The sequence below is a fragment of the Protomyctophum parallelum genome (genome assembly GCF_964188405.1).
Source record: "Protomyctophum parallelum genome assembly, chromosome: 23".
NCBI classification, from domain to species: Eukaryota; Metazoa; Chordata; class Actinopteri; order Myctophiformes; family Myctophidae; genus Protomyctophum; species Protomyctophum parallelum.
In genome coordinates, this window is record NC_139715.1 from 12,113,081 (window position 1) to 12,140,832 (window position 27,752).

Sequence of the window (27,752 nt, forward strand, 5' to 3'; positions counted from 1 at the left end):
AAAGTAAATGTAATATTATTACTCAAAATTTGAAAGTAACTAGTTAAGTTACATATTACTGGAAAAAGTAATAATATTACTGAAAGTAGTATATTACTTAAGTTACTTGCCTAACACTCCTTGGCCTAAAAACAGCCATAGCCGTCATCACAAATGTGATGAGGTCAGCACATTTTGGCAAGTGGCTATGACCGAATTTAGGCCAAGGAGTGTTTTTCGTGCAAAACTAATGGCCATAACTTTTCATTTCGCAATGTTTTCGGCAGAGCAGGCCTCTCATTCTGTGGACCATAATGACCAAGTGAATAGAGACACACACACATTAAAAAGTACAGCATGACATCACAGGTGTCGTCAAAGCTTAACCGTTGAGCTTTTGGGCCTGTGTCTCCCCGGCTACTATAGGCTCTGTGGGTTGACTCCTGTCCGTCCGGGCCCCTCTTACGTCTCACCAGGTCCAATTCCTGCTCTCACCAGGTCCAGGACCTGTGTGTTGCACCAGACTCCCAGCACGCCAACCCATACTGCTCCCGGCTGTCCCCCAGTCTCTCTGGTGGTCAAATCAAAAGTTTATACTGAAAGAAATTGGCATTACTTAATTACTGCAAAAAAGTTAAATTAAGTTTAGTGCACGTGTGTGTGTGTGTGTGTGTGTGTGTGTGTGTGTGTGTGTGTGTGTGTGTGTGTGTGTGAACTAGAATATTTTAATACCTGTCCAAAGATACGTGATCAACATTATAACATACTATAGGTAATTCCTGGAATTTCTGAAACTTGCTAAAGCAAAATATACATTTTATAAAGATAGGCGTCTATAGATGGCCTACGTCAAACATTTGTTTCCTCAAAAATGTAGTTGGGCCGAGGACTACTAGAATTGCATTTTATGTAGTCATAGCACTTTATAGTATGTATAGAGCGTCTGCTAAATGCCTTCAATCGTAATTGTAAATTGTAGTAATGCATGCATGTGTCATCATCGTCGTGTAACAACAGCACCACCACGTGGCAGAGGAAGGCAACGGCTGCTTTGCATATCCTGTTTCTGCTTCCTCTGAGTCAGATCAGATGAGGAGGAGGATGATGGCTCGCAGCAGATGAGGCTAGCAGCAGCTTCTGCACCTGTCTGTGTGCTGCTGGATATGTATGCGTGGATGCTCCCAGCAACAGAAGACTGATCAAACTAAGGTATAGTCCAAAATCAACTCTTAAAATCAGGGACCACGCAGGGTTTTGTGGGTGAAGAGAGACCATGTCCAGATCGTGAAGTGTGTGGGGGCAGCTAACCTGCTACTACTGTAGCACCACTAGCTCGGCGACATCTGAGAAAAGGGGTTTCTTGAGGTATTTGTGTTTTCTGGCTTTACCGATCGGCTGATAGAGCTATGTTTATTTTTTTTAATAACCCTTGCGTTCGGGTTCGATACAAGTGTCAAGAGTCAAGACATGAATTATATTATAATAAGCCCCGTCAGTGTTTGATCTGATGTGTAACTAAACACCTGCTAGGCAAGCCAGCTGCTTGTGTCTCACACACAGTACAGAGTCAGACATTAAACTGGTGTGGTGTCTGATTCTCTAACAACATGGACAGCTTCTGTCTGTCCTCCTGCTTCTGTCCTCCGTGTCATTCACTCATGAGTCATGACTGCCTTTTAACTGTAATAACTGCAGTGCAAACAGCTGTCACGTTGCCCTTTGTGTTATCTGCCCTGCTGCTGCTGCTGCTGGAGATTCCTAGTGTAGTGTCAGTGTTTTATTTGTATTTTATAAATTGATTGAATACTTAATTTGACAGAAATGTAAACGCCACAGTCATACAGTATTTGGTCTAAAAGTACACCCCCCCCCCCCCCCCTACATGTTTCCATTGAGGTCCTTAGCCGCAATTTGCAACTCTAGATTTTTTTATAATGGGATGAATCTAGAGTTGCAACAAGCTCCATCCACTTCCTATTCATCATTTTTGGTTTGTGATCTGCTTGTCTTAAATGACAACTCACCAACATTGCAGCTGCAGTCCAAGCTTGAATTATCCTCTTTCAATCTGCCGAGCTTGTTTTTCATAAAAATCCACCGTAGAGATGTTATGAGCTACTTTCTGTCAAGACATCCTCTGCAAATGATTATTTTTTTAAGTGTTGCAGTTTGGAAGCACTCGTTTCTGTTAACGGGTCGCGCTGCTGCCTCCTGCATTATGTGCAAATTCGAAACAGGTTGAACGCAGGGCCGTTCAGTGACGTACGACGAGTGCTTCCAAACTCCAGCACTTAGAAAAATAATCACTTGCAGAGGATGTCTTGACAGAAAGTAGCTCATAACATCTCTACGGTGGATTTTTATGAAAACAAGCTCGGCAGATTGAAAGAGGATAATTCAAGCTTGGACTACAGCTGCAATGTTGGTGAGTTTAACGTAGTTTAAGACAAGCAGATCGCAAACCAAAAATGATGAATAGGAAGTGGATGGAGCTTGTTGCAACTCTAGATTCATCCCATTATAAAAAAATCTAGAATTGCAAATTGCGGCTATGAGGTCCTGTGCAATCCATAGATAATTATTGGTCACTGTAGCATGCTAAGTCAAAGCAGAATTTGGAATTGTATTGTAATTCGTAGGAGTTGAGGCATTTACATGTTGTTTGACTTGGTTCCACAGAAAGATATTCTGAAATAGCAGATGCAACTACAAGCTTACAAAGGAGGCTATTTTCACAATTTCTTGTTTATATTATTTGACAATTTGGCCAATGTTTCACCAGGTTTTTATGGTACAGTTTGACAATTACTTTGACGCAGTACATCTTTCCCCCCCCCCCCTCTTGTTTTCGAGGTGTGTATATGTATAATTTAAAGCTCCCAAAAGTCATTAAATTGTCACTTGATGACAAAACATCATTGTCCACTGCATTAGGCCATGGACTCCCATAACTCTGAGAGTGTGCAAAATAAATGGACAAGTAAGGGTTCTGTTGGCGCACTCTCTGAGTTACAGAGCCATATTCTGTTCCTAAATGTCAATCCTTTAGCTTGGGACCCCCTCCCCTGGGGACCCCCTCAGGAAGGACCCATCCCGGACCCCACTTTGAGAACAACCTCTATAAGTTAGTTGAAACCCATTTAGACCTGAGGACGATTCTACAAATGCCTTCTAAATCCTGATAGTTTTCTGAAAAAAACCATGTTTCTATGTCATTCGTTCTCAAACATTCTCATGTCAAGGACCCCCAAAAATATATGTAATTGGCCCACCGACCCCCATCTGAAAATATGTTGTTCCAGTGACCCCTCCAGAAGCAAAGATTTGAGTTAAAAACGCTCGCTCTGAAATAATATATTAAAAGATTTGCGCCACATTTTCACGATTCTTCAAAAATAGCAGACCTATACAAGCTCGTATGAGCTTGTAGATCTGCAACAGAGTATAACACAAAGCTTAAAACACCAAAAGGGGTTCCCGCCCAGAATGGGTTAATTATTAGTGATGCACAATATAATCGGTAGCATATCAAAATCGGCCATAAAAATGATACAGAATCTTATTTTCACAGATATTGAAATACGCAATAGGCCTAATAATGTGACCGTCAATGACCCTGTCGCTTTTGTTTTGTGTATTTCTCATGTTTGAAGGCAGAATAATCCGTATAATATCGGAATCGGTCAGAATCGGTATCGGCAGATATGACCCTGCCAATAATCGGGGATCGGATATCGGTCATAATATCATAATCGTGCACCCCTATATTATTAAATATGCATTTTGCAAGCTTGTTGCATAATATACGCTGAGCTGGCACCTGTCTTGCTTGATGTGTCACTTTTCTCATGTGTTCACTGATTGATTGTTACTTGATATCGATGAGAAAGCAATCGCATATTGTCAATGTTCATTTTGTTCATTTATTTCCTTATTGTTTATGTATTGTGTGATTTCTGGGTCCTTGTGTGGAGGGCCTTGTCATGCCTTTATTCTACGTACTACTATTCTCAGTCACGACGACCTATTTCAATCATTTGGATTAGAAACATGTCTTCTGTGAAAGCATGTTGAGCCTGAAAATAGCCTATGTATATTGTGTAAGCTCACACAACGCATGTCTGTGACGCATTTGTGAGATGGGGCTATTTTCGGTTATTCGTTATTTTACGAGTATTTGAAGTGGTCAAACTTGCATTAGAATGCGTGTTCAGAAGGATTCTGGGCAGGAAGCCCTTTTGGTATTTTCAGCATTATGTTATACTTAAGCTATTGAAAAATAGCAGATCTACAAGCTTGTACGAGCTGGACGAGCTTGTAGAGTCTGCTATTAAAATCGTGCCTCAAATCTTTGAATATATATATTGTTACAGAGTCAATGTTTTTAACTCAAATCTTTGCTTCTCGGGGGGTCCGTGGAACAACATATTTTCAGATGGGGGTCGGTGGCCATTTACATATAATTTCTGGTGTCCTTGACATGAAATATTGAGCACCACTGATACAGAAACAAAGGTATTTCAGAAAACTGATTTAGAAGATTTATTTTTAAATTTCGACGTCAGGTCTAAATGGGTTAATAGGAATATTGGATATTTTGTAAAAGCATACAATCAAAAGATCAATCTTCAATTTCTTCATCTGGTTCGATGTCAAACAGCAAGAATAATATTAGTACAAAAAATCATAACTTCGCATCGTTGTGCTAATAGTTAATAGAATTACAGGTGCCAGTGCGGGGTCTCCTTTATAACACATTTTGGGAGGGAACCCCTTTTGGTGTTTAGCATTGTCATACTTTAGCTATTGAAAAATAGCAGATCTACAAGCTTGTAGCGTGGCACCGAGTGCCGCACTACAAGCTTGTAGGTCTGCTATTTTTGAAAAATCGTGAAAATGTGGAATCTTTGAATATATATATATTCAGAGCGTTTTTAACTAAAGTCTTTGCTTCCAGGGAGTCCCTGGAACAACATATTTTCAGATGGGGGTCTGTGGCCAAATATAGATAATTCTGTGGGTCCTTGTCATGAAATAGTTTGAGAACCACTGACATAGAAACATGAGGTTTTTCAGAAAACTGTCATGATTTAGAAGACATTTGTAGGATCGTCGTCGGGTCTAAATGGTTAACGCTGTTTCACAAATTGCAGATTTAGGAACTTCACCAGAGCCAACGTTAATCTGTGATACTGTATTCTTCTCTGGTATGCACTGGTCTACTAATGTTGTCTTTTTGTGTTACAGAGCAGCCAGGAATATTCGAAGATGGACGGGTATGTACGGTTGTATAAATGCCACTATATTTAGGAATCATTCTGGATATTGTATCTATCTAGACAGATCTATATAGCAGATCTACAAGCTCATAGCGCGGCACAGAGTGCCGTGCTACGAGCTTGTAGATCTGCTATTTTTGAAAAATCATGAATATTGTGGTGGAAATCTTTGAATATATTTTCTTCTGGGGGGTGGGGTGTCCCTGAAACGCGACATACCAAAGCCTACACGGGTTGTGCAGTCGACGTGCTGTGATTGGCCAGTCGCTGTGATTGACAGCCTAAACCTAAACTTAACCTCAGTAAACTTAACTTGCCCAGGGACGTGGTTATAAACAGAACCCGTGTAGGAATTAGGGTAACAAGATGACTCGCCCCGTTTCTGTTTTCCTCCCAGAATTTTCCCCAGTGAGGGGTGGGAGAGGCTGGACAGCAGACGGCTGGACTTTGAATTTCTCTAACTATAAACATTCATGACAGCAGACAGCCTAAGTACAAATATAATTTATGAAAAGCTACTACAGTAAAGTCTGTTCACAGAAGTTGTTGTAGGATATGTGGGGATTATCTGACGAGGTACCATTTGAGTGGGCAAAACCTTACATAATTATACAAAATAATACTAAATTGTTTATAGGGTCAATATAAGTCAAATAATATAGCCTTTCCACAGGAGTATCTTTTTATATTTTTCCAAAAAGAATACAAACAGCCAATAGCATATTACAAAGTTATCCCCCTCACTGGTGAAAATTCCGGAAGGAAAAACGGGCAAGCACCGGGGCGAGTCATCCAGTATTCGGAATTAGTATGTAGCCACTGAAACAACAATCCCATCAGAAGTTCAAAAAGAGAGAGTCACCCTCTTTTGCCCCCCTGACAACTAAGGAACAGTGTCACTGACGCTACATACTAATTCCTTTAGTATGTGCTTATAACCACGCCCCCCGGGCAAGTTAAGTTTACTGAGGTTAAGGTTAGGGTTAGGCTGTCAATCATGGCGACTGGCCAATCACAGCGTGTCGACTGCACAACCCGTTGTAGGCTTTGGTATATGTCGCGTCACTGACCGAGCCGCCGGGCCCTTCCTCCCTCCCCCCCCCCCCCCCCCCTCTCTCTCTCTCTCTCTCTCTCTCTCTCTCCGCCACACAGGTTTTCGGGGGACATGCTGAGCGGCGGCCGGGCCTTGCTGGGCGGCGACAGCAGCTCGGTGATGGCTCGCATGCAGAAGAAGTTCTGGAACACCAAGCAGGTGCTGATCAAAGCCACGGGCAAGAAGGAGGACGAGTATGTCGTCTCGTCGGACGCCGATCTGGACGCCAAGCTGGAGGTATAACGCAACGAGGACAACATTTCGCGTCAAACAACACTTGACAACCTGGAATCCCTGTTTTGGGCATGTCACAGGTCAAACATTTCAAAAAAAATAGTGAAAATGTTACCTCCTATAAGCTGTCAACGTGTTATGATCTTAGGTTGTGACATGCTTTTTTCAGTTTTTGCTAGTCATCATACATTCTGGGCGGGAAACCCTTTTGGTGTTTTAAGCATTATGTCATACTTTAGCTATTGAAAAATAGCAGATCTACAAGCTTTGTACGGTGCCACCGAGTGGCGCGCTACGAGCTTGTAGGTGTGCTATTTTTTTTTAATCGTGAAAATGTGGCGCAAATCTTTTAATATATATTCTTTCAGAGCGAACGTTTTTAACTCAAATCTTTGCTTCTGTGGGGGGTCCCTGGAATTTTTTTTATTGAGGGGGTCCCTGGAACAAGATGGGGGTCGGCAGCCAATTACATATTTTTTTGGGGGTCCTTGACATGAAAATGTTTGAGAACGACTGACATAGGAAACATGGGTTTTTCAGAAAACTGTCAGGATTTAGAAGACATTTGTAGAATCAGCCTCAGGTCTAAATGGGTTAAGATGTTAAATAATTCTAATATACCCTATAAAAATAAATAAAACACCAACCACCCCCTGAGAGTCTCAGGTTTGATTATGTGTCAGCATTGCATTGAATTCAGGTCGTCTGGAACAAGTTTTGCTCCAGGAAGTAATTTAGTCAGTTCCTTTCTTAATCTTCACTGCCTGGGTTTAGTGAGGATTATGTTTGGTGAAGAATCGGATTCAGTTTGCTTCGTAACATCACAGTTCAAACAGGTTTCGCTGTATTGAATGACGAGAGACCTCTTTATCTCCATGTATATAAATTAACACCGTACTTGGTCATACTACAGCGTAACACAAAAGCATCAAAGTGTTGTTTTTGGCAGCAAATTTAGCTTTTAGTTTTAGTCCATAGTCTCTTGAATAGTTTTCATTTAGTTTGAGTCACATTTTAGTCACCTGGGATATCTTAGTGTTGGTCTAGTTTTAGTCGACTAAATCTACAGTTGATTTAGTCGACTAAAATGTGTTTTGGAGGTTCTTGGTGCCGTCGTAATGACTGTTTTTACACTTGCTGAAAATAGCCGATCTACAAGTAGATCAGCTATTTTCAGCATGCAACTAATTGTAAAATGACTTATAGTGGATCTCTTGTCCACTAGTCCCTTCCTAACATTTTATTTATTTATTTTTATAATATTTTATTTATTTAGCAGTACATTACAGATAGCATTTTCACATATGACACACGAGCAATTCCCAAGATTTCTTCCCTTCCTAACATGTTTTTTCGTCAATGAGAAAAGGTAGTCGACGAACAATTTTCGTCTTATTTTCAGTCGACAAAATCAACAATGAGGTCCACAAGCATTTTGAGCATGTAGATCTGCTACTAATTTCACTCCTGAAATAGTCTTGCGTTACCAGACTGTTGCCTCTCGCAATTTCCAAATGCTTTCATCATACAGTCTAGAGACCAACGGAAGAGCTGTCGTGAGTACGCGATAAAGCGGAAGTGGAGCCTCCCTCCCTACTTCCGTTTCGTCTTTACAGTCGCGCAAATTTACTTTAATATGAATAGAAATCATCTAAGCATGTGTAGCTTGTTGCTTAGCAGAAAATAAAATGTAAAGATATTTTAAAATATATGTTCGTGAACGGAAATGGCAGCTTCCTTACTCAGCTCATTGGGGGCTATAGGTCCAGACTATATAGCATTCGGAGATTGTGGAATATTTGTAGACTACTCCTGAAAAGTAACAGTTTTCCACCCGACAAAGATGGATATACACTAGTAGTATGTAAGAGGCAGATATATAATACTGTACAGGTGTTTTGAACTTTAGCATGTTGTTTTGAAACATTATCATCATATCCAGGTTTTCACAACCTACGAGCCGGTACAATGTTTCTTTTTAGTGTCAATGACCAGTTTGTGCAGCATGTAAAGAGTAAAAGAAAACCTGCCACATTTCACATAAAAAACACACACACACAAAAACTCGGGTGGTGTTCATGCTTTATTCCAGGAGGGCTCTCAACGTTTTTGGCTGGGGGGACCCCCCGGAAATGCTTTGACCCGCCCCCCCCTTCCCCACCCCAATCAATACAAACTGACTGACTGACTGACTGAAAAATAACCTTAACCCATTTAGGCCTGACGTAAAAATAAATAAAAAAGTCTTCTGAAATAATATATATTCAAAGATTTGTGCCGCATTTTCACGATTTTTCAAAAATAGCAGACCTACAAGCTGCTATGAGCTTGTAGATCTGCAAGAAATGCAAGATCTGCAAGAAATGCATGTACTAACCCGTGCCTTATTAATCTAATGGTTCGTCGACAGTTGATGTTGAATTATTATTATTATTAGAAATATAAAAGGAACAGAGTATTGTTGACCGGAGTCGCATTTTTATGCAACGCCATCTTATGACAAAGTATAAAATAGGTAAAAATAAGTGATTTATAAAGCTAGCGTTTAGTAGAAGTAAAATTAATATATATATAGATGCGCCGCTCCCTCTCTTTCCCAATCACAGCTCCTGTGTCTCAGAATCGAGAGAATCAGCATTTCATTTTTTCTGTAGTGGCAGAACCTTGTTGTGTCATTGTGGCGAGGCGGACCGGTCCTGTGAGACCCGAAGGGCCCGGTTACTGTTACACACACACACACACAGCTGCTATAAGAGAGGGCCTTGTTCACTGACGACCAAAGACCTTATTCTGTCGGGCCTCCCTTCATTGTCCCTCACACATAACCTCCCCCCTCCCATGAGGCAGAGAGTAGAAGGAGAGAGGTGGAGGAAATGGAGGCTCCAAGTGAGCGTGAGAAAGAGTCACAGGAATACAGAGTGGTGTCATACATATTGACATTAAAATAAAATAAAAACATCAAAGAATATGTCCACTTGATGTATTTTTTTATACAGCAGGCCTAGGGAAATGGCTGCAGTAGCTGCTGTCTCCATTTTCTTTCACCTTCTTGTCTGTTATTGACGTTGTTGTGAATCGGTCCCACTCCGGAACAGCGATGCAATAAAACCGCTGCAGTGCGTTGGATTTAGGCTAACCGCTTGAGTACCCTGATGGTAATGCACTATGAGGCACATAACTAACCTCTTTCTATGTCAGTGGTTCTCAAACATTTTCATGTCAAGGACCCCCAAATATATATGTAATTGGCCGCCAAACCATATCTGATAATATGTTGTTGCAGGGACCCCCCCCCCCAGAAGCAAAGATTTTAGTTAAAAACGTTCGCTCTGAAAGAATATATATTCAAAGATTTGCGCTATTTTTCAAAAATAGCAGACCTTCAAGCTCGTAGGGCGGCACATGTTAGCTATTTTTCAATAGCTAACATATACCATAATGCTAAAACACCAAAAGGGGTTCCCGTTCAGAATGGGATAAATATGAGTTCTGCATGTGTTCTTTATGAAATGCTTTCATTCACAGGGAACAGAGAAAGGGCCCCCCGTCGTTGTTATTATGGTGCCAAATTTCATTCAGCATTTTCACTATTTCACCAGCTTTTTCCTGCAGAAGAGAATGGTAGCCTCAATGACTTTGTTGCAGTAGAAGCAACAGGTAGACCAAGCAGGACGAACCACAGTTCAAATGGACCAGCATTTGGCAGCTTGCCCATCTAAGGCTTGTTTGGCATGATTTGTGTGGAATTTCCCCCGCCGAACAAGAGCAACACACAGGGAAGGGGAACTCGACAAACTTGGCCACAACTGCGAGAAGTGTCCATTTTCAACGTGCGTCCAGTCAGTGTGAAATGAAATGGGGAGGTATGGTCTGTGAGCCAGTGAGCCATGTTAAATCAGAGATCTACCGGTCACAGATGTTAAGTCTCCTGTATCCTGGAAGTCTGGGATAAATAGGCTACCAGTTACCCTTTTTAGTTAATCAGTAACTACCCTTGTGTGTGTGTGTGTGTGTGTGTGTGGACCACCGCTTCTCTCCTCGGCGCTAATGCTCAATTTCTGCTCCATTGCACGACGGTGTCCTCACTGCGCCTAAAGACTTGGACAAGATAAAGAGTTTATATACAGTACGTAGGTTGTGAAAACCTTCAGTGTGCCTAGCGTGTCTCACTTTATAGTATAGGTCTAGGGTTAAAGGAGAATTCCATGCTAGAAGGCTTTCTTACCTTTATTTGTAGTTGTTACGTCCCCACCAAAGAGGTCCAGGTGTTATTTTGTGAAAAAGCACATTAATGGTTATTTGCCCTACCATAAGCCCTCAATGAATTGAATTGAATTGCATTGAACTGAATGGGGGTATGGGGTGTTGTGCTAATTCGCTTATTTCCATTGCTCCATTTTTTTTGTATATACAGTATCCTCTCTTCATAATGTAAATAGTATCCCAAGCGGCACACTACTACTTATTTCGATGGAAATAAGATAATTAGCACAAAAACCCAACCCCCATTGAGGGCTTATATTAGGGGAAATAGCCAATAATGCACTTTTGCACAAAATAATTCTCCTTTAAATTGCAATCGGCAGAGCGGCAGATTAGGTTATGCATGGAGGCAAAACAAATGTTGAGCAGAATGGGACGGTATAAGTGGGCATTGTAATTGCACCGGCAGATATAATGGCTTCACCTCATCTCACAGTGATTCCCCCCCTCCCTCCCCCTCGCGTGTTCTAATCAGCAGAGGCAAAAATAGAGCAGCCGAGAGGCCCGTGCTCTGAATCACATATGGGGCTCTGCTGTATTCTGTACTGTGTGTGTGTGTGTGTGTGTGTGTGTATGTGCGCTAAAACGGCATTGTGAAGATCAGGTTCCGGGGGGGAGGGGGGGGGGGGGTGTAAAGGGAGGTTTGCGTAAAGAGGACAGTATGTTGACTGTTGTTGTGTGTAGTACCCTGTTGTGCAACCACGTGCAGTTGTGCACACTTCACACACACACACACACACACACACACAGTGTGCAGTGGTGCGCTACAGTAGCTAGAGCGCAAATCAGTCTCTAAAAGTCTTAACCGACTCTTTGTATGTATCAGCCTCCCCCCCCCCCCCCCCCCCCCCCCCCCAGACCACAGCAGCACAGGAGAGGCAGAGGTTTCGGATTCTATGTTGCCATGACCACCATATGGGGGGTGGGGGGGGGGGGAGAGACAGGCTGTTGCACTCACCCCTCTCCCATCTAGTGCACGACAGAGACGAAGAGAGATAAATATAAATAATTATGCGAGACACGGTCTGTACCAGCCAGAGGACTCTGGCTGCCTGGCCTCTAACGCACGCGCGTTCAATTGCTACTTTTTATATTGTGAATAATAAGGATTGTAGTCCCACTCCCAATCACTTTGAACCATTTTTAAGACACTGCTCCTACTGTGTGTGTGTGTGTGTGTGTGTGTGTGTGTGTGTGTGTGTGTGTGTGCGACCAGTTCTTCCGCTCGGTCCAGTGCACGTGCACAGAGCTGCTGAAGGTGATAGAGAAGTACCAACTGAGAATCACACGTGAGTCACACACACACACACACACACACACACACACACACACACACACACACACACACACACACACACACACACACACACACTTATTCATAATCAGCTGATAGCTTACTCGTGCTTCCATTCATTTCATATCCACCTGTTTGATAACAAAACATAGCGCCAGTATTTGTTTGCAACATTTCTCTGCAGGACACACACACACACACACACACACACACACACACACACACACACACACACAACTTATGTGTATGTACTGTATATCAACATGATAGATCGGCTCATTACGACGGCATCAAGGCCCCTGTTCGACTAAATCAACTGTAGATTTAGTCGACTAAAGACTTACCAGACTAACACTAAACCATTCCAGGTGACTAAAACTAAATGAAAACTATTCAAGAGACTAAAACTAAAATCAAAATGTGCTGCCAAAATCAACACTGCCTGCCTGTCTCTGTCCTAGCTCAGACCTGTCCCAGTAAACCTGACTGTCTCTGTCCTAGCTCAGACCTGTCCCAGTAAACCTGACTGTCTCTGTCCTAGCTCAGACCTGTCCCAGTAAACCTGACTGTCTCTGTCCTAGCTCAGACCTGTCCCAGTAAACGTGACTGTGTCTCTTGTCCTCAGACCTGTCCCAGTAAACCTGACTGTGTCTCTTGTCCTCAGACCTGTCCCAGTAAACCTGACTGTGTCTCTTGTCCTCAGACCTGTCCCAGTAAACCTGACTGTGTCTCTTGTCCTCAGACCTGTCCCAGTAAACCTGACTGTGTCTCTTGTCCTCAGACCTGTCCCAGTAAACCTGACTGTGTCTCTTGTCCTCAGACCTGTCCCAGTAAACCTGACTGTGTCTCTTGTCCTCAGACCTGTCCCAGGAGGAGAACGAGCTGGGCCTGTTCCTGCGCTTCCAGTCGGAACACGACCGCACCAAGGCAGGCAGCATGATGGACGCCACCAGCAGGGCCCTGTGTGCCTCGGCCAAGCAGAGGTCAGACAGACAGACGCATGGGAACGCAATGCGTTATTTATTAGAGCCGCTGTTCCGTTTCCCACTGTCCTTCCGTGCAGGGCTGGACTGGGACAAAAATTCGGCCCGGTCATTTTCCATCGCGAATGGCCCACCACAACCAGCACGCAGATAGCAGAAACTATACCACCCGCTCCGTCGAGGCACACACAAACAAACAAGCCCTAATACCACCACTTTTACAGAACAACATAAATGATACAAACCAACAGACAACTATACACAACCCTTTGTTGCTCTCACAAGAATGATGCTGGCAAAAGGACTCAAGATAGAAGAGGGTTTACTTGTCACTTTATGTGTCCCCGTTGCAGGCTGGCCCTGTGTCCTCCGCTGCAGCGCATGCAGCAGGAGGTGGAGACGTTCCGGCGGAGGGCCATCGCCGACAGCCTGCTGACGGTGGGCCGCATGGAGAAGTCTCGCACCGAGTACCGAGGGGCTCTGCTCTGGATGAAGGACGTCTCCCAGGAGCTGGACCCGGACACCTACAAACAGCTGGAGAAGTTCCGCAAGGTAGTAATACAAACCCGTTTAGGCTCTGACGTCGAAATAAATAAAAAACGTTGCTCTGAAAGAATATATATTCAAAGATTTGTTTTTCCGCTTTTTTTCCGCTTTTTCAAAAATAGCAGACCTACAAGCTTTTTGGACACCTCATAGCCTAACAATTTAGAAAATGTTTGTTGCCATTTTTCCCGAGGTCGGTATAGCAGCCATCTTGAATCTTTAAAAATGGCTACTTTCAAAAACGAATTTCTCAATATCTCGGCTCCTAGATGACCTAAAATCAAGATTGCAGTGGTTAAATCTACATTTTTGCGGCCAAGGAATCCAATGGATCTAAATGAGGCATGTATGGGTGGGTATTTTGCAAGAGGAGATCGAGACAATATTCTAGATGGTGATGGTTATGCTTTAATGTACATGGAATCACGAGGAGAATTATAATACCACTCATGTCGGTGACTCTGTATTAGGTAAGGTAGTTTTGCCCACAGGCACAGGGATCGTAGGTACGGTAGTACAAAATCTCTCTTGGAAGAGCCACCCATCGACAAATCTAATATACGGCAACCTTCCGCCTGTTTCTTCACTGCTAGCCACTGCTACAGAGCTGACAATGAGGTTATATCTTCCCTTCTCCTCTGGAGTCCTGCCTCAAAGCAGACCAGAGGTAGAAAACTGTCGTTCCCCAATGCCATCGCTATAGGGACACATGCATCAGTAAGCAGGAACATGGGGACGGCAATGAAGGACCGGGAAGTCCGGCGTAGCATTGTGAAATCCACGATCTCGACCCCGGGGGTGAAAAATGATGATGTTCCTTGCCGTAGTAGTGCAACAATGCAGGTGTGTGTTGGGTTAAAATGTCATTGGTGTGTGTGTGTGTGTGTGTGTGTGTGTGTGTGCGCGTGTGCGCTCAGGTCCAAGCCCAGGTGAGGGGAACGAAGGGTCAGTTTGAGAAGCTGAAGAACGACGTGTGTCAGAAGGTGGACATGCTTGGAGCAAGCCGCTGTAACATGCTGTCTCACTCCCTCTGCACCTACCAGGTCTGTGTGGGTTTTCATTCATTCATACTTATTTTATTTTGCGCTGGTTCATGTGTCTAATGCAGTGGAAGTGCGAGCCCATTATTTCTTGGGTATTTGAGCCACGGACCACCATTTGATGAGATTTAGCCTCTCGGAACCAAAACCAAAGAATATTTTGTTATCGTTGGACAATTCCATGCTGTATTGATGTTGGTACCATACGAGAGATAACGGGCAAACGTTGAATTGTGTAGACTTCTTGTAAATTAACCCATTCTGACCTGAGATCAGATTCATACGAGGTTTCCACTAGACACACACTGGTCTGATTAACCCATTCTGACCTGAGATCAGATTCTAAAAATGTCAGTCGTTCTAAAATTAAAAAAAAAATAGCAGACCTACAAGCTCGATATGAGCTTGTAGATCTGCTATTTTTCAATAGCTAAAGCATAACATGATGCTGACACCAAAATGGGTGCCCGATCAGAATGGGTTAAGTAATGCCAGATGTTTAACAATAATGTAACGCGCCAAGAGTTAAAGATCAATAAGGGTCCATTTGGTTACCAACGTCATTTTAGCTGGGGGACCACCTGGAACTGCCTCAAGGATTCACTGGTGGTCCCCGGACCACTGGTTGAAAAGCACTGGCCTAATGCGACCAATTAACATAACTAAAATAGCTACCGAAACTATCAAATAGTGATATATGTGCTGACCTATCTCAAGCAAGTTCCATGTCTCTGCAATTATATTTTTCCTAAGTAGGTAACCTTTGGAACAAACTGTTCCATTGGCCATGTGGTCCATTTGGTTAGGAGCCTATCTCCTGTCTCCATAACATGAGACAGCTTGGTCTACACAGAGTAATATAGTGGCGACACTTAGCGTTGACTCCCATTGTAACGATGGAATGCGATGAAGTGCTCATTCTATCTCAATGGGATAGTTCCAATGTTTGGAACTATCTATAGCCCATAGGCACCTGCTTACTCTCCTACTCTACACGACACGAGTACAGCCGCTGGACATGATGCTAGTATGTCACAGTTACTTGCCCCATAATATCCAACCCTTGACGCCGAGTGCCAAGCAGGGAGACATTAGGTTCCATTTTTATAGCCTTTATTATGACTCCTGTCGGGGATCGAACCCCGACCTCCCAGTCTCAGGGCGGAAACTCTAACCACAAGGCCACTGAGCTCAGCTGGTTTGTGTTTTCATATCGTACTGCAATGAATGGAATCCCACGGCTTCCTTGAAAATCACACGAACCATATATGGTATGGCTTTGGAAAATACTCTGCAGTAATATCAAGTGCCATATCATATCGTATACGCATTCGGGGAGCATTCTACAGTGAACAATCAAATGTTATCAATAAAAAAAAAAGCGACTTAATTGTTTAGGAAACTAGTAATGTGAGCGCACAGTCCACATTGTGGTTGTGAGATTTGTGTTGTGAGATTTTATTTTTGCTTTAAATTGTGTGTGTGTGTGTGTGTGTGTGTGCGTGTGTGCAGACCACTCTGCTGACGTTCTGGGAGAAGACGGCCCACGCCATGTCAGGAATCCACAAGGCCTTCCAGGGTCACATCACCTACCAGTTCACCACACTGAAGGTATGTTTTTTTCAACCCAGTGTGGGCGCACGTTCCTGTGAGTGTGCGTGTGCAGTACGGTGATGGAGAGGAGGGCTAGAGGAAGAGAGAGGAGGGACGGGAAACAAGATAAGGGAGGGAAGCTAGGAAAGGAGGTAAGGGAAGAGGGGTTGTGTGGAAGGAAAGGAAATATACGATGCATTGGCTCTCTCTCTCTCTCTCTCTCTCTCTCTCTCAGGATCTGAGGGACCCCCTGGAAGAGTTAAAAGAGATGCAGACAAAACAAATTGAAGAAAAGAAGTCCACACAGAGCCACACAGACAAGTGAGGACATCAACGCACGCACGCACACACACACACACACGCATGCACGCACGCACGCACGCACGCACGCACGCACGCACGCACGCACGCACGCACGCATGCACCTCCCATCATCAGTCATACTTTCGTGTGCCTTCTTGGCAGCTAGCCAGGCAGTACAGCTGCAGGTGCTCCTCGTTTACTTGTTAGTCCATAGTGCTGTGAGTGTGTATGTGGCACCGGCGAGCGTAGTACACTGTCTTCACAATGCGCTGTTAAACTCACTGCTGTTAGAAGTTACAGCAGCAGCACCCCCCCCCCCCCCCCCCCAAAATAAGGCCTCATTGTTTTGTGCCAGGTCTGTGGGAGTTACAATTTGGGCTCCTACCCTGCACCCTGTTACGACCCAAAATGTCTAGGGGAAATGGGGTACACACAACATATAAAGTGACAGGAAAACGCACTCAAAGTTTGAAAAGATTGATTTTTTACTTGTTCTCTTCAAAAGAATCACACCTGTGTGAACTGAGCGGTGCAACTCCCCTCTCCCCCTGCCCCTCTCGCTCTCTCTCTCTCTCATTAGCAGGCAACAGTGCAGCACTGTCTCTCTCTCTGTTTCGGGCACAACAGAGCCACTTTTGCCCCTACTGGTACTCTAAACATAGTCACATAGTCACATAGTCACATAGTCACATAGTCACATAGGTTAAGACGGACATTGCTGTTCCTTGGAGTGGTTGCACCACTCAAAAAGTCTTAGTTTCAAGGGTTTGTGTTCACATGACGCTCAGGCTAGCGTCTACAGCGCTGTACAGAGTGCAACGTTGGAGGAAGCACTTGAGTGGTAAATGAAGGAGAGCACAGGGAACTGGGATGACGAGTAAGGCAACATGCCGAGCTCGCTCTGTATGGGCCACGAGACGGAAGTGTCCCACTGAAACTATTAAGCCCCAACAATATACGAGGCCGTAGTTGACATGATTTTAGAAGAGATAAAGGGAGAGGAGATCGAAAGGAAAGTCCTTCTTCCTGGGCAGTGAGAGAGACGCCACTCGAAATGTGATGACAATTGCCTCAGTTATACGTGAAAAAGATTTTCTCTTTTTGATCTCTTTGTTTGTTTGTTTGTTTGTTTCTTGCTTTCTTTCTCTCTTTCTTCTCTTTCTCTGTCTGTCTCTCTGTCCTCCACTCCATCTTTAGTCTGGTGTCGCTGGACGAGGACAAGCTGTCGGAAGAGGCCTCTGAAAGTGGTACGTACTGCCCACTGCAGGCTGACATATGTAATGAATATGTTGCTGGGAGCTGTGACCTTTAGAGTAGATACATTAATAGAGACGTGCGCAATGGACACACGGTGGCCGAAAGTAGGTACTGCAGCTCGAGCTCCATGGCTGTGACCAGGGACGTGCAGAGAGTGTTAGCAGGGGCTGAGAAAATAGCCGATCTACAAGCTCTCAGAGAGAGCTTGTAGATCAGCTATTTTCTGGGCGCGACCCCCGCACTCGTTGGCTACTGGAGATGCGCCGATGACATGGATTTCTAAACAAACTCTTTCAATGCAAAATGCTGCGTTCAAGATCAGAGTTCAGAAAACAAGTAATTATCGGTTATGGCATGGAAAGGAGAGGAGGGGCATTTGCATTTCTTTCACCATAGTAAACGCTGCATTCATGGTCTGGAGAGGGCAGTTGTTTTACAGACGGGTAAAACGGCAGGGCCTTTTGATGTCTATGTGTGCACGTCCCTGGCTGTGACTCATTGTCTTACCCTTAGAGCAGGGTTCCCCAATACATTTTCCTCAAGGGCCATATTTTGACCAGGCTGGGGGCCGAGTCGGCACGCGCGAGGTCGAGGTCTTGCCTTGAAATGAATGTTCAGGGCAAGACGGACCCCCAGTTTGACATGCAGAGGCTACTGACCCCAATTTAATGCCATTTATATATTTTTGAATTCTTCCGTGGGCCACAAGGGGGCGCGGCCCGCGGGCCGCTAATTGGGGAACCCTGCCTTAGAGTATATTATATATACCGGATTTCTCCTCCCATCCACTTGCATTAAGTTGCTCAAAAGCGCATGAGGCGATTTCACTCCTCCCTCCGGGTAGGAACAGAGTGCATCCTGGGATTGATTGCCCCAATAACATGAACGCGCTGGCCGTTGACTATCGTATGAAACATGAGCCCAATAACGTGCGCAATGATAGTCAACGGACCAGCGCTGGCTCGAGCTGCAATGACAAATTCGGCCACTCCGCCCTGGGAATTTCCTCCGGGTGCCGTCTCTATTAATATATACTCTAAGGTCTTACCCTGCTGCTTGTGTCCTTACCCCCCCCCCCCCCCCCCCTCCCCTACAGGCCCAGCCCACAGTGCTGATGGGCGGAGCCAAGGCAGTCTGGATAGCGGTAAGCGTGAGTGCTCGTTCTAGCCGATAGGTGGCGGAGGTGTGAGGGCCTTCGGATACGAGCTCACCCACGTGCACTTTGAGGTCTTCCATAGCCAGCCCCAGTACTTGTCGTGTGTCAAAAGTGATCCTGTATAACTCTGCACTGGCCCAATTTCACAGAGGATGTTACGACGTCACGCCACACTCCCACCCAGCCCCCACCCCCCCAATCCAGTTTGCAAAAAGCCAGTTTGTGACCCCCCCCAATTTGTGCGAAATTGCCGATCTACAAGCTGTAGATCTGCTGTTTTTCACAAATAAATTGAAACTAAACTGAAACAAAATGTAATGCCTCAACTCCTTGTCAGTACAGTACAGTGTGTGTGTGTGTGTGTGTGGGGGGGGGGGGTCCCCAGTTCAAATATGATTATTTTGTGGGTCACGGCCTGAAAAGGCCAAGAACCCCTGATCCAGAGCCCTCTAATAGAAGAGTTATGATATAGAGGGGGCAGAAACCGAGCGCTCGAGTGCTGTTCATGCAGCCTGAACTGAGCCAAGCTGGAGTTGGAAATACATTGCTTTCAACTAGGGCGGCGCAAACAAGAGCTATTTTAACCCATTCTGACCTGAGATCAGATTCATACGAGGTTTCCGCCGGACACACACTGGTCTGATGAACCCATTCTGACCTGAGATCAGATTCTAAAAATGTCAGTCGCTCTTCGATTTTTCAAAAATAGCAGACCTACAAGCTCGTATCGCGCCACTCGGTGGCGCGATATGAGCTTGTAGATCTGCTATTTTTCAATAGCTAAAGCACAACATGATGCCGACACCAAAATGGGTGCCCGGTCAGAATGGGTTAAGCATGTGTGCAACTACTTTATTTTAAAGTATTGTACAGTAACAACTAAAGTCTCTGTAATGTTTATGTTGTACTATTACTACAAAACAATCTAAAATAAAGGGATTTAAGAGCATTACAGCTGGGCTGTTGCCCTGAGTCCAATGCATTTCTGCCTACTTCCGGTCCAGGACCTGGCCCAGTTGGTTGTCCCCACGCTCAATGCGTAGTCTACTGTATGTACAGTAGGAGAGCCAGCCATTGGACTGGCCCCATGAAGTATGACCACAGTTTGCGTAGCTCTGTCTATATCTAAGGCTCCGCCCTGATCTATAGCACACACTCCTGGGCTAGTAACTCCCGTCTTTGTTACCCCAGCGCTGTACGACCTCAGTGGACCGTTCAACCCGGACGGCAGCACCGACGACTTTATGCTCATGGCCTGTGACGACCTTCCCCAGCCGAGTCTCTCTCGCCAGCAGCTCCAGCCCTCTCTCCCAGCTCCGGACCCCCTCCTCCCCTTCCGGCCCCCTCCTCCCCAGGCAGAGGATCCGGCGGACGCCCTATGGGGCTTTGGAGACTTCCAGTCCGCTCCTCCTCCTCCTCCTTCGCAGCTGCCCGCCGTTACCGGTAACGAGGCTGGCCGTGTGTTGGTCACGCGAGCGCTCCACGCTGTTTAATTTTCTCCCTGTTGCACTGCAGGCTTTTCTTTGCTTTAATTCTGGCACACTGGGTTTTCTCTGCAGCTTGTTGATCTCTCTCTCTCTCTCTCTGGCTTAGACGTACAGTAATGAAAAGACTTCTCTCCTTCGGCTGACCTGCAGCTCTGCTGTAGAGGTAATATCCTTTAGATCTATGCTTCAGCCCCATGGGTAGCTGCAGTCTCGTGGGATATACATCTCAGGTCCTTAATTCCCTCCAGAGCTGCACTTCTCTTCTCTTCTCTTCTCGGCATGGAGAATAAATAACATCACTTTTTCATCACTCCTCCTCTCTGCAGGAGAATCTACCTTTCCTCAGATCTGCACAATCCCTAGAGTGCTGCACTTTCTGTTCTCCTACCTGGCATGAAGAAGAATAGCAAAGTCTTGTCTCGGTCTCCTGTCTCCTATTCAGAGAATCTGAACCTGTTCTTCTCAGGCCTGTTAATTTCCCTCCAGTGCTGCACTTCTACTTCTTCTCCTGGCATGAAGGGAAACTTAAACTCTCTCCTCTCTTCTATAGAATCTGCCTTTCCTCGGTTCAGACTTTGACCTTTCTCCAGTGTCTGTTTTACCAGTGTGTGTGTGTGTTTCTTAAACAAGTTTGGGCGGGTACCCCTTTTGGTATTAGCATTACGTATTATGTTATGCTTTAGCTATTGAAAAATAGCTATTGAAAAATCGAAGAACGACTGACATAGAATCATAGCTTTTTCAGAAAACTGTCAGGATGTAGAAGACATTTATAGAATCTGATCTCGGGTCAGAATGGGTTAAACGAGTTTGCCTCGTGCTTGTTTACGAACCACTCCCCCTGTCCTCTCCGTCTCCAGTGGTGGAAAAAGTACCCACGTTTGTTTTAATTAAGTAAAGCATAAAAGTACAAAGGTATTGACGTCTACATTTATATATTCTTTCAGAGTGAACGTTTTAAAACACCAAAAGGGGGTTCCCTTCCCGCCCCAAAATGGATTAAGTAAATGTACTGTAACCGTTACTTAAGCAAGAGGGTGTGGTTTAACGTGATTATTGCCACGACAGTGATGCGGTCAGGAACGAGACGAAGTCGAGTTCAGCAAAACCACACCCTCGAGTGTAATATTGCGATTATACAACAGTTACCCTTAAAACTAAAAGAATCGCTGACATTTTTTAAAATTTGATGACAGATGTAGTCACTACGACCCAAGAAACTAGCTAGCCTAGCCACCGAGTTTGTAGCGCTCTTGGAAAACAGAGCAGCTGAATTATTTGTTTTGATTAGGTGGTGAATGGTGCTGGTTTGATCCACGGCTAGAAGTGCCGTTTCAACCAATCGGATTGCTTCCTCGAAACGACCTCTTGTATAATTGAACACGAGCGTCCGTCTCCACACCACCCCCCCCCTCTCTCTCCTCAGGCGGAGACCTCCTCCTCTCTGGGCCCGGGTCGTCGCTGGCGTACGGGGAGGGCGAGAGGGGAGACCTGAACTTCCTCAAAGACCTCCTCAGCCCCGGTGGCGCCGGGAGCGGGGGAGCGGCGGACGACGAGTTCAGCAGGGAGTGGCAGGACGCCTTCGGGCTGTTGGACCAGCCCGGCTCCCCCGCCGCTGCTACTATGCCTCTCGCCGGTGGCGCCCAGCGGCCGTCCCAGCCCCCCAGTCCCACGGGGGGCTTCCTGCCCTCCCAGCTCCTGGACCACAGCCTCAGCTCCACAGGTCAGGTGGAACTTTTGAGCTCGTTAGATAGAGCTGCTACTTTTTTTTTTGCTTTAAAAAAGGGAGAAAAAAAATAAATGGAATCCTGTAAAGTGACCGTTTTTGGACACGTTTTTGGTTTCCACCCGGCAGCGACAATATAGCTTGTTATAGGTATATTGAGTGATATATATTATTATTATTTTTATAATAAATAAATGGCTCTATATTCTGATATTAACCCATTTAGGACTGAGGCCGATACAATGGCATGTACATAGCAACAATAACCCCAAAAGGGGTTCCCGTCCTGAATGGGCTAATCATTGCTATTAGTCCAGGCAATCTAGCCCATTTTAGACCCAAAAAACAGACTAATTAAAATAGTTTTTTTTTCAACAGATATCATTTCTATGAGGTGTCTAGAATAACATACTAAAAGTCCTAAGAAATCCTAGATGCGGAAATATGTTTAATTCTCATCAATTCAAGATGTGTGATAATACCTCGAGAAAACTAAACACCCTAATGGGCTTTTTTTTTTCTTTTGTTCTATCACAATGAAACTTTCCACAATGAATCTTAACCTGAAAACTAAACTTTTTTGTATTACAAGTTTCTCTGAAACTTAATTTGAATATGCAAATTAGTTTAATATATATTGAATATGCCCACATTTGCATATCACGAAAATTACTTTTCCCCAAAATGTATAATATTTACATTGTTGTTTGTTAATGATATCAAACACACTGATCAGACTTTCATGAACCATTTCATAAAAATATTGTGACTTCATATAATAACATCAAAAACATGTATGACAAATGCATAAATCCGTCAAATCTTCCTCCAACCATCCTACTGCTAATGGTTGATGGCAATGCTGCTTTTGAACTGGCCTCTAACCTGAAACCTGCCGGGCTTGGTTGTACCTACCGGGGGCATAACCCCCACAGGTATAGTCCTCTGGGTCACAGAGGCACACAAGCCTCCCCACCACGACAATGTAGCAACTACAGGGGAGGTTCCCCTGCTAACGTGGCCCAGGAAAGAGAAGTCTGGAACTCTATGCAACCCGACTTCGGATGAGCGGATGAAGATGAATGGATGGATGAATTTGCAAAACATTAAAGGGATTGTGTCATTGTGACATTAAAAATAAATGAATTAATGTCACATGTGAAACCTTTAAGGAGTAGGAAAGACACAACATAATTGTAGCGACAGCTGTGTGATGGAGTCTACCTGGAGGAGACAGAGCTGTGTGATGGAGTCTACCTGGAGGTGACAGAGCTGTGTGATGGAGTCTACCTGGAGGAGACAGAGCTGTGTGATGGAGTCTACCTGGAGGAGACAGAGCTGTGTGATGGAGTCTACCTGGAGGAGACAGAGCTGTGTGATGGAGTCTACCTGGAGGAGACAGAGCTGTGTGATGGAGTCTACCTGGAGGTGGGAGAGCTGTGTGATGGAGTCTACCTGGAGGAGACAGAGCTGTGTGATGGAGTCTACCTGGAGGAGACAGAGCTGTGTGATGGAGTCTACCTGGAGGAGACAGAGCTGTGTGATGGAGTCTACCTGGAGGAGACAGAGCTGTGTGATGGAGTCTACCTGGAGGTGACAGAGCTGTGTGATGGAGTCTACCTGGAGGTGACAGAGCTGTGTGATGGAGTCTACCTGGAGGTGGGAGAGCTGTGTGATGGAGTCTACCTGGAGGAGACAGAGCTGTGTGATGGAGTCTACCTGGAGGAGACAGAGCTGTGTGATCGAGTCTACCTGGAGGTGGGAGAGCTGTGTGATCGAGTCTACCTGGGGGTGACAGAGCTGTGTGATGGAGTCTACCTGGAGGTGGGAGAGCTGTGTGATGGAGTCTACCTGGAGGTGACAGAGCTGTGTGATGGAGTCTACCTGGAGGTGGGAGAGCTGTGTGATGGAGTCTACCTGGAGGAGACAGAGCTGTGTGATGGAGTCTACCTGGAGGAGACAGAGCTGTGTGATGGAGTCTACCTGGAGGAGACAGAGCTGTGTGATCGAGTCTACCTGGAGGTGGGAGAGCTGTGTGATCGAGTCTACCTGGAGGTGACAGAGCTGTGTGATGGAGTCTACCTGGAGGTGGGAGAGCTGTGTGATGGAGTCTACCTGGAGGTGACAGAGCTGTGTGATGGAGTCTACCTGGATGTGGGAGAGCTGTGTGATGGAGTCTACCTGGAGGAGACAGAGCTGTGTGATGGAGTCTACCTGGAGGTGACAGAGCTGTGTGATGGAGTCTACCTGGAGGTGACAGAGCTGTGTGATGGAGTCTACCTGGAGGTGGGAGAGCTGTGTGATGGAGTCTACCTGGAGGTGGGAGAGCTGTGTGATCGAGTCTACCTGGAGGTGACAGAGCTGTGTGATGGAGTCTACCTGGAGGTGGGAGAGCTGTGTGATGGAGTCTACCTGGAGGTGACAGAGCTGTGTGATGGAGTCTACCTGGAGGTGGGAGAGCTGTGTGATGGAGTCTACCTGGAGGAGACAGAGCTGTGTGATGGAGTCTACCTGGAGGTGGCAGAGCTGTGTGATGGAGTCTACCTGGAGGTGGGAGAGCTGTGTGATGGAGTCTACCTGGAGGTGGGAGAGCTGTGTGATGGAGTCTACCTGGAGGTGACAGAGCTGTGTGATGGAGTCTACCTGGAGGTGGGAGAGCTGTGTGATGGAGTCTACCTGGAGGAGACAGAGCTGTGTGATGGAGTCTACCTGGAGGTGACAGAGCTGTGTGATGGAGTCTACCTGGAGGTGGGAGAGCTGTGTGATGGAGTCTACCTGGAGGTGGGAGAGCTGTGTGATGGAGTATACCTGGAGGTGACAGAGCTGTGTGATGGAGTCTACCTGGAGGTGAAAGAGCTGTGTGATGGAGTCTACCTGGAGGTGGGAGAGCTGTGTGATGGAGTCTACCTGGAGGTGGGAGAGCTGTGTGATGGAGTCTACCTGGAGGTGACAGAGCTGTGTAATGGAGTCTACCTGGAGGTGACAGAGCTGTGTGATGGAGTCTACCTGGAGGTGGGAGATGGCCTGCAACAGCTTCAGGTGCGTCTGCAGAGTACAGGAACAAGAAGACTGGGATGGACTGAGACACTGCTGCAGCCAGGGGATGTCCTCCCAGAGGTAGGTCACCTGGCCTCTGTGACCCTGAGGACTATACCGGTGGGGGTTATGCCCCCAGTAGGTACAACCAAGCCCGGCAGGTTTCAGGTTAGAGGCCAGTCCAAAAGCAGCATTGCCATCAACCATTAGCAGTAGGATGGTTGGAGGAAGATTTGACGGATTTATACATTTGTCATACATATGAATGGTGTTTTTGATGTTATTCTATGAAGTCACAATATTTCGATGAAATGGTTCATGAAAGTCTGATCAGTGTGTTTGATATCATTAACAAACAACAATGTAAATATTATACATTTTGGGGAAAAGTAATTTCCGTGATATGCAAATGTGGGCATATTCAATATATATTAAGCTAATTTGCATATTCAAATTAAGTTTCAGAGAAACTTGTAATACAAAAAAGTTTAGTTTTCATGTTAAGATTCATTGTGGAAAGTTTCATTGTGATAGGACAAAAGAAAAAAAAAGCCCATTAGGGTGTTTAGTTTTCTCGAGGTATTAGCACACATCTTGAATTGATGAGAATTAAACATATTTCCGCATCTAGGATTTCTTAGGACTTTTAGTATGTTGTTCTAGACACCTCATAGAGATGATCTATGGTGAAAAAAAATCTATTTTAATTAGTCTGTCTGGAAATGCTACTTTGCCTGGACTATATAGAGCAGGGCTTCTATAGCCCTACAGTATATTTTTTTGCAACTGAATGGCTGGAAACACTGACACTACTGTAGGTGAAAAAAATGGGTTACAAAATCGTGGGATAATGTCAGCTCGTATCGTGTGTGTGTGTGTGTGTGTGTGTGTGTGTGTGTGTGTGTGTGTGTGTGTGTGTCTGTGTCTGTGTCTGTGAGACTGTGACTGTGTACTAATGGTTCAATGTTGGTGGTCCATATCCCAGGTTGGGCTACGCCACCCATGTTCCAAGCCCCGCCTCTACAACCCCCTCCCCCCGCCGGTCAGGCCCAATCGGCACAGGCTGCTCCCAGTTCAACAGCCAATGGTAAGACGGGTGCTTCGTGATGTGTTTACTTAACACTTATTGTAATCAAAAAGATCTTTGTTTGTTTTACAATGAAAAGAAACCGGTTACATTTTAAAACGATATTATGTTTTATTCATTTGGGGTGACTTTCGGCATTTTCAAAATAAAATACCCTGTGCATCCTGTCGGCAGGGAAGCGACAGTTTAATGGTGGCAGGCTGGCAGCCAATTTGAACTAATTTAGAGCCGAAACCAGATTCTGCTAAATGTCCTCTAAATCCTGACAGTTTTCTGGAAGAACCTATGTTTCTATGTCAGCGGTACTCAAATTATTTCATGTCAAGGACCCCAAGAATTATATGAAATTGGCCGCCGACTCCCATCTGAAAATATGTTGTTCCAGGGAGTCCTGTTCCCGTGGTCTGTATCCTGAAGCACTTGTTGTCGAGTTTTCCAAGTTTGCGCATCCACTATTGTTTGTGTTCAAGAATCTCTGGTTAAAAAATGTGAATGCAAATAAAGACGTTAAGTGTGTGTGTGTGTGTGTGTGTGTGTGTGTGTGTGTGTGTGTGTGTGTGTGTGTGTGTGTGTGTGTGTGTGTGTGTGTGTGTGTGTGTGTGTGTGTGTGTGTGTGTGTGTGTGTGTGTGTGTGTGTGTGTGTGTGTGTGTGTGTGTGTGTGTGTGTGTGTGTGTGTGTGTGTGTGCGTGTGTGCGTGTAGCTCCTAAAGGTGTGTCCAGGGACATGTCGGCCTGGTTCAACCTGTTCGCTGACCTGGACCCCCTGTCCAACCCCGACGCCATCGGACGATCTGAGGACGAACTGCTCAACGCCTGAGTCAGTGTGTGACTGTGTGTGTGTGTGCTCAACAGGAGAATCCTTTTGCTTCAACCCTGCAAGTAAATGAACACACCCAAACACTAATACATCATGCACACGTGTAAATACAAGCGCGCGCACACACACACCTAACATCCTACATGCAAACGTACTACTCACACATACATTCATTTACATACACTAACTCACACACCAAGTGCACACACACACACACACACACCTCCATTTACGTTCCGTTGACGGATTCAATGGAAGACACTGGAATTGGAACTCCCGACACATTTGTAAAGGAAGAAGAACATTAGTTTCCAGCGTGTGCAGAATGACGCTTTGCGGCATCGATAACGACTGTCTGCTGAACACCCACAACAGAGCCGCAAAAAAAAAAAAAGAAAGAAAAAAAAAACGACTTCTGTCTGCGCAATGCAGCTGATAACCCTTCTGTCTGCGCAATGCAGCCGATAACCCTTCTGTCTGCGCAATGCAGCCGATAACCCCCGTGGGTTCTTTTCTTCATCTTTTACTCGTCCATGTTTAACTCCTCGGCAGATGACAATGTCAGAGGACAATGTCCCG

General features: G+C 45.2%; 1 protein-coding gene across 3 annotated transcripts; it reads left to right on the plus strand.

Annotated features, from left to right (window-relative positions):
- Positions 1-1,067: 1,067 nt before the first annotated feature.
- On the plus strand, positions 1,068-27,396 carry ical1 (islet cell autoantigen 1-like). 3 transcript variants are annotated; one of them, XM_083759057.1, is made up of 15 exons: positions 1,068-1,188; positions 5,227-5,255; positions 6,411-6,588; positions 12,065-12,137; positions 13,002-13,125; positions 13,479-13,677; positions 14,589-14,714; positions 16,224-16,322; positions 16,540-16,625; positions 17,805-17,854; positions 18,961-19,008; positions 20,212-20,463; positions 21,934-22,230; positions 26,255-26,356; positions 27,058-27,396. In XM_083759057.1, the coding sequence occupies exons 1-15, from the start codon at positions 1,147-1,149 to the stop codon at positions 27,171-27,173; spliced, it is 1,821 nt and encodes a 606-aa protein (XP_083615183.1). In that variant the 5' UTR covers positions 1,068-1,146; the 3' UTR covers positions 27,174-27,396. The 3 variants fall into 3 exon arrangements, with proteins under 3 accessions (XP_083615183.1, XP_083615184.1, XP_083615185.1); XM_083759058.1 differs by lacking the exon at positions 20,212-20,463; XM_083759059.1 differs by lacking the exons at positions 20,212-20,463; positions 21,934-22,230; positions 26,255-26,356; positions 27,058-27,396 and adding an exon at positions 20,580-20,671.
- The last annotated feature ends 356 nt before the right edge of the window (positions 27,397-27,752 follow it).

Bases quoted from the DNA above. Each gene is read 5' to 3' on its own strand.
- ical1 (XM_083759057.1), top strand. From the start codon at position 1,147: ATGCGTGGATGCTCCCAGCAACAGAAGACTGATCAAACTAAG. The intron at 1,189-5,226 runs GTATAGTCCAAA...TTTGTGTTACAG, and splicing joins AGAAGACTGATCAAACTAAG to AGCAGCCAGGAATATTCGAA. The intron at 20,464-21,933 runs GTAACGAGGCTG...CTCTCTCCTCAG, and splicing joins GCAGCTGCCCGCCGTTACCG to GCGGAGACCTCCTCCTCTCT.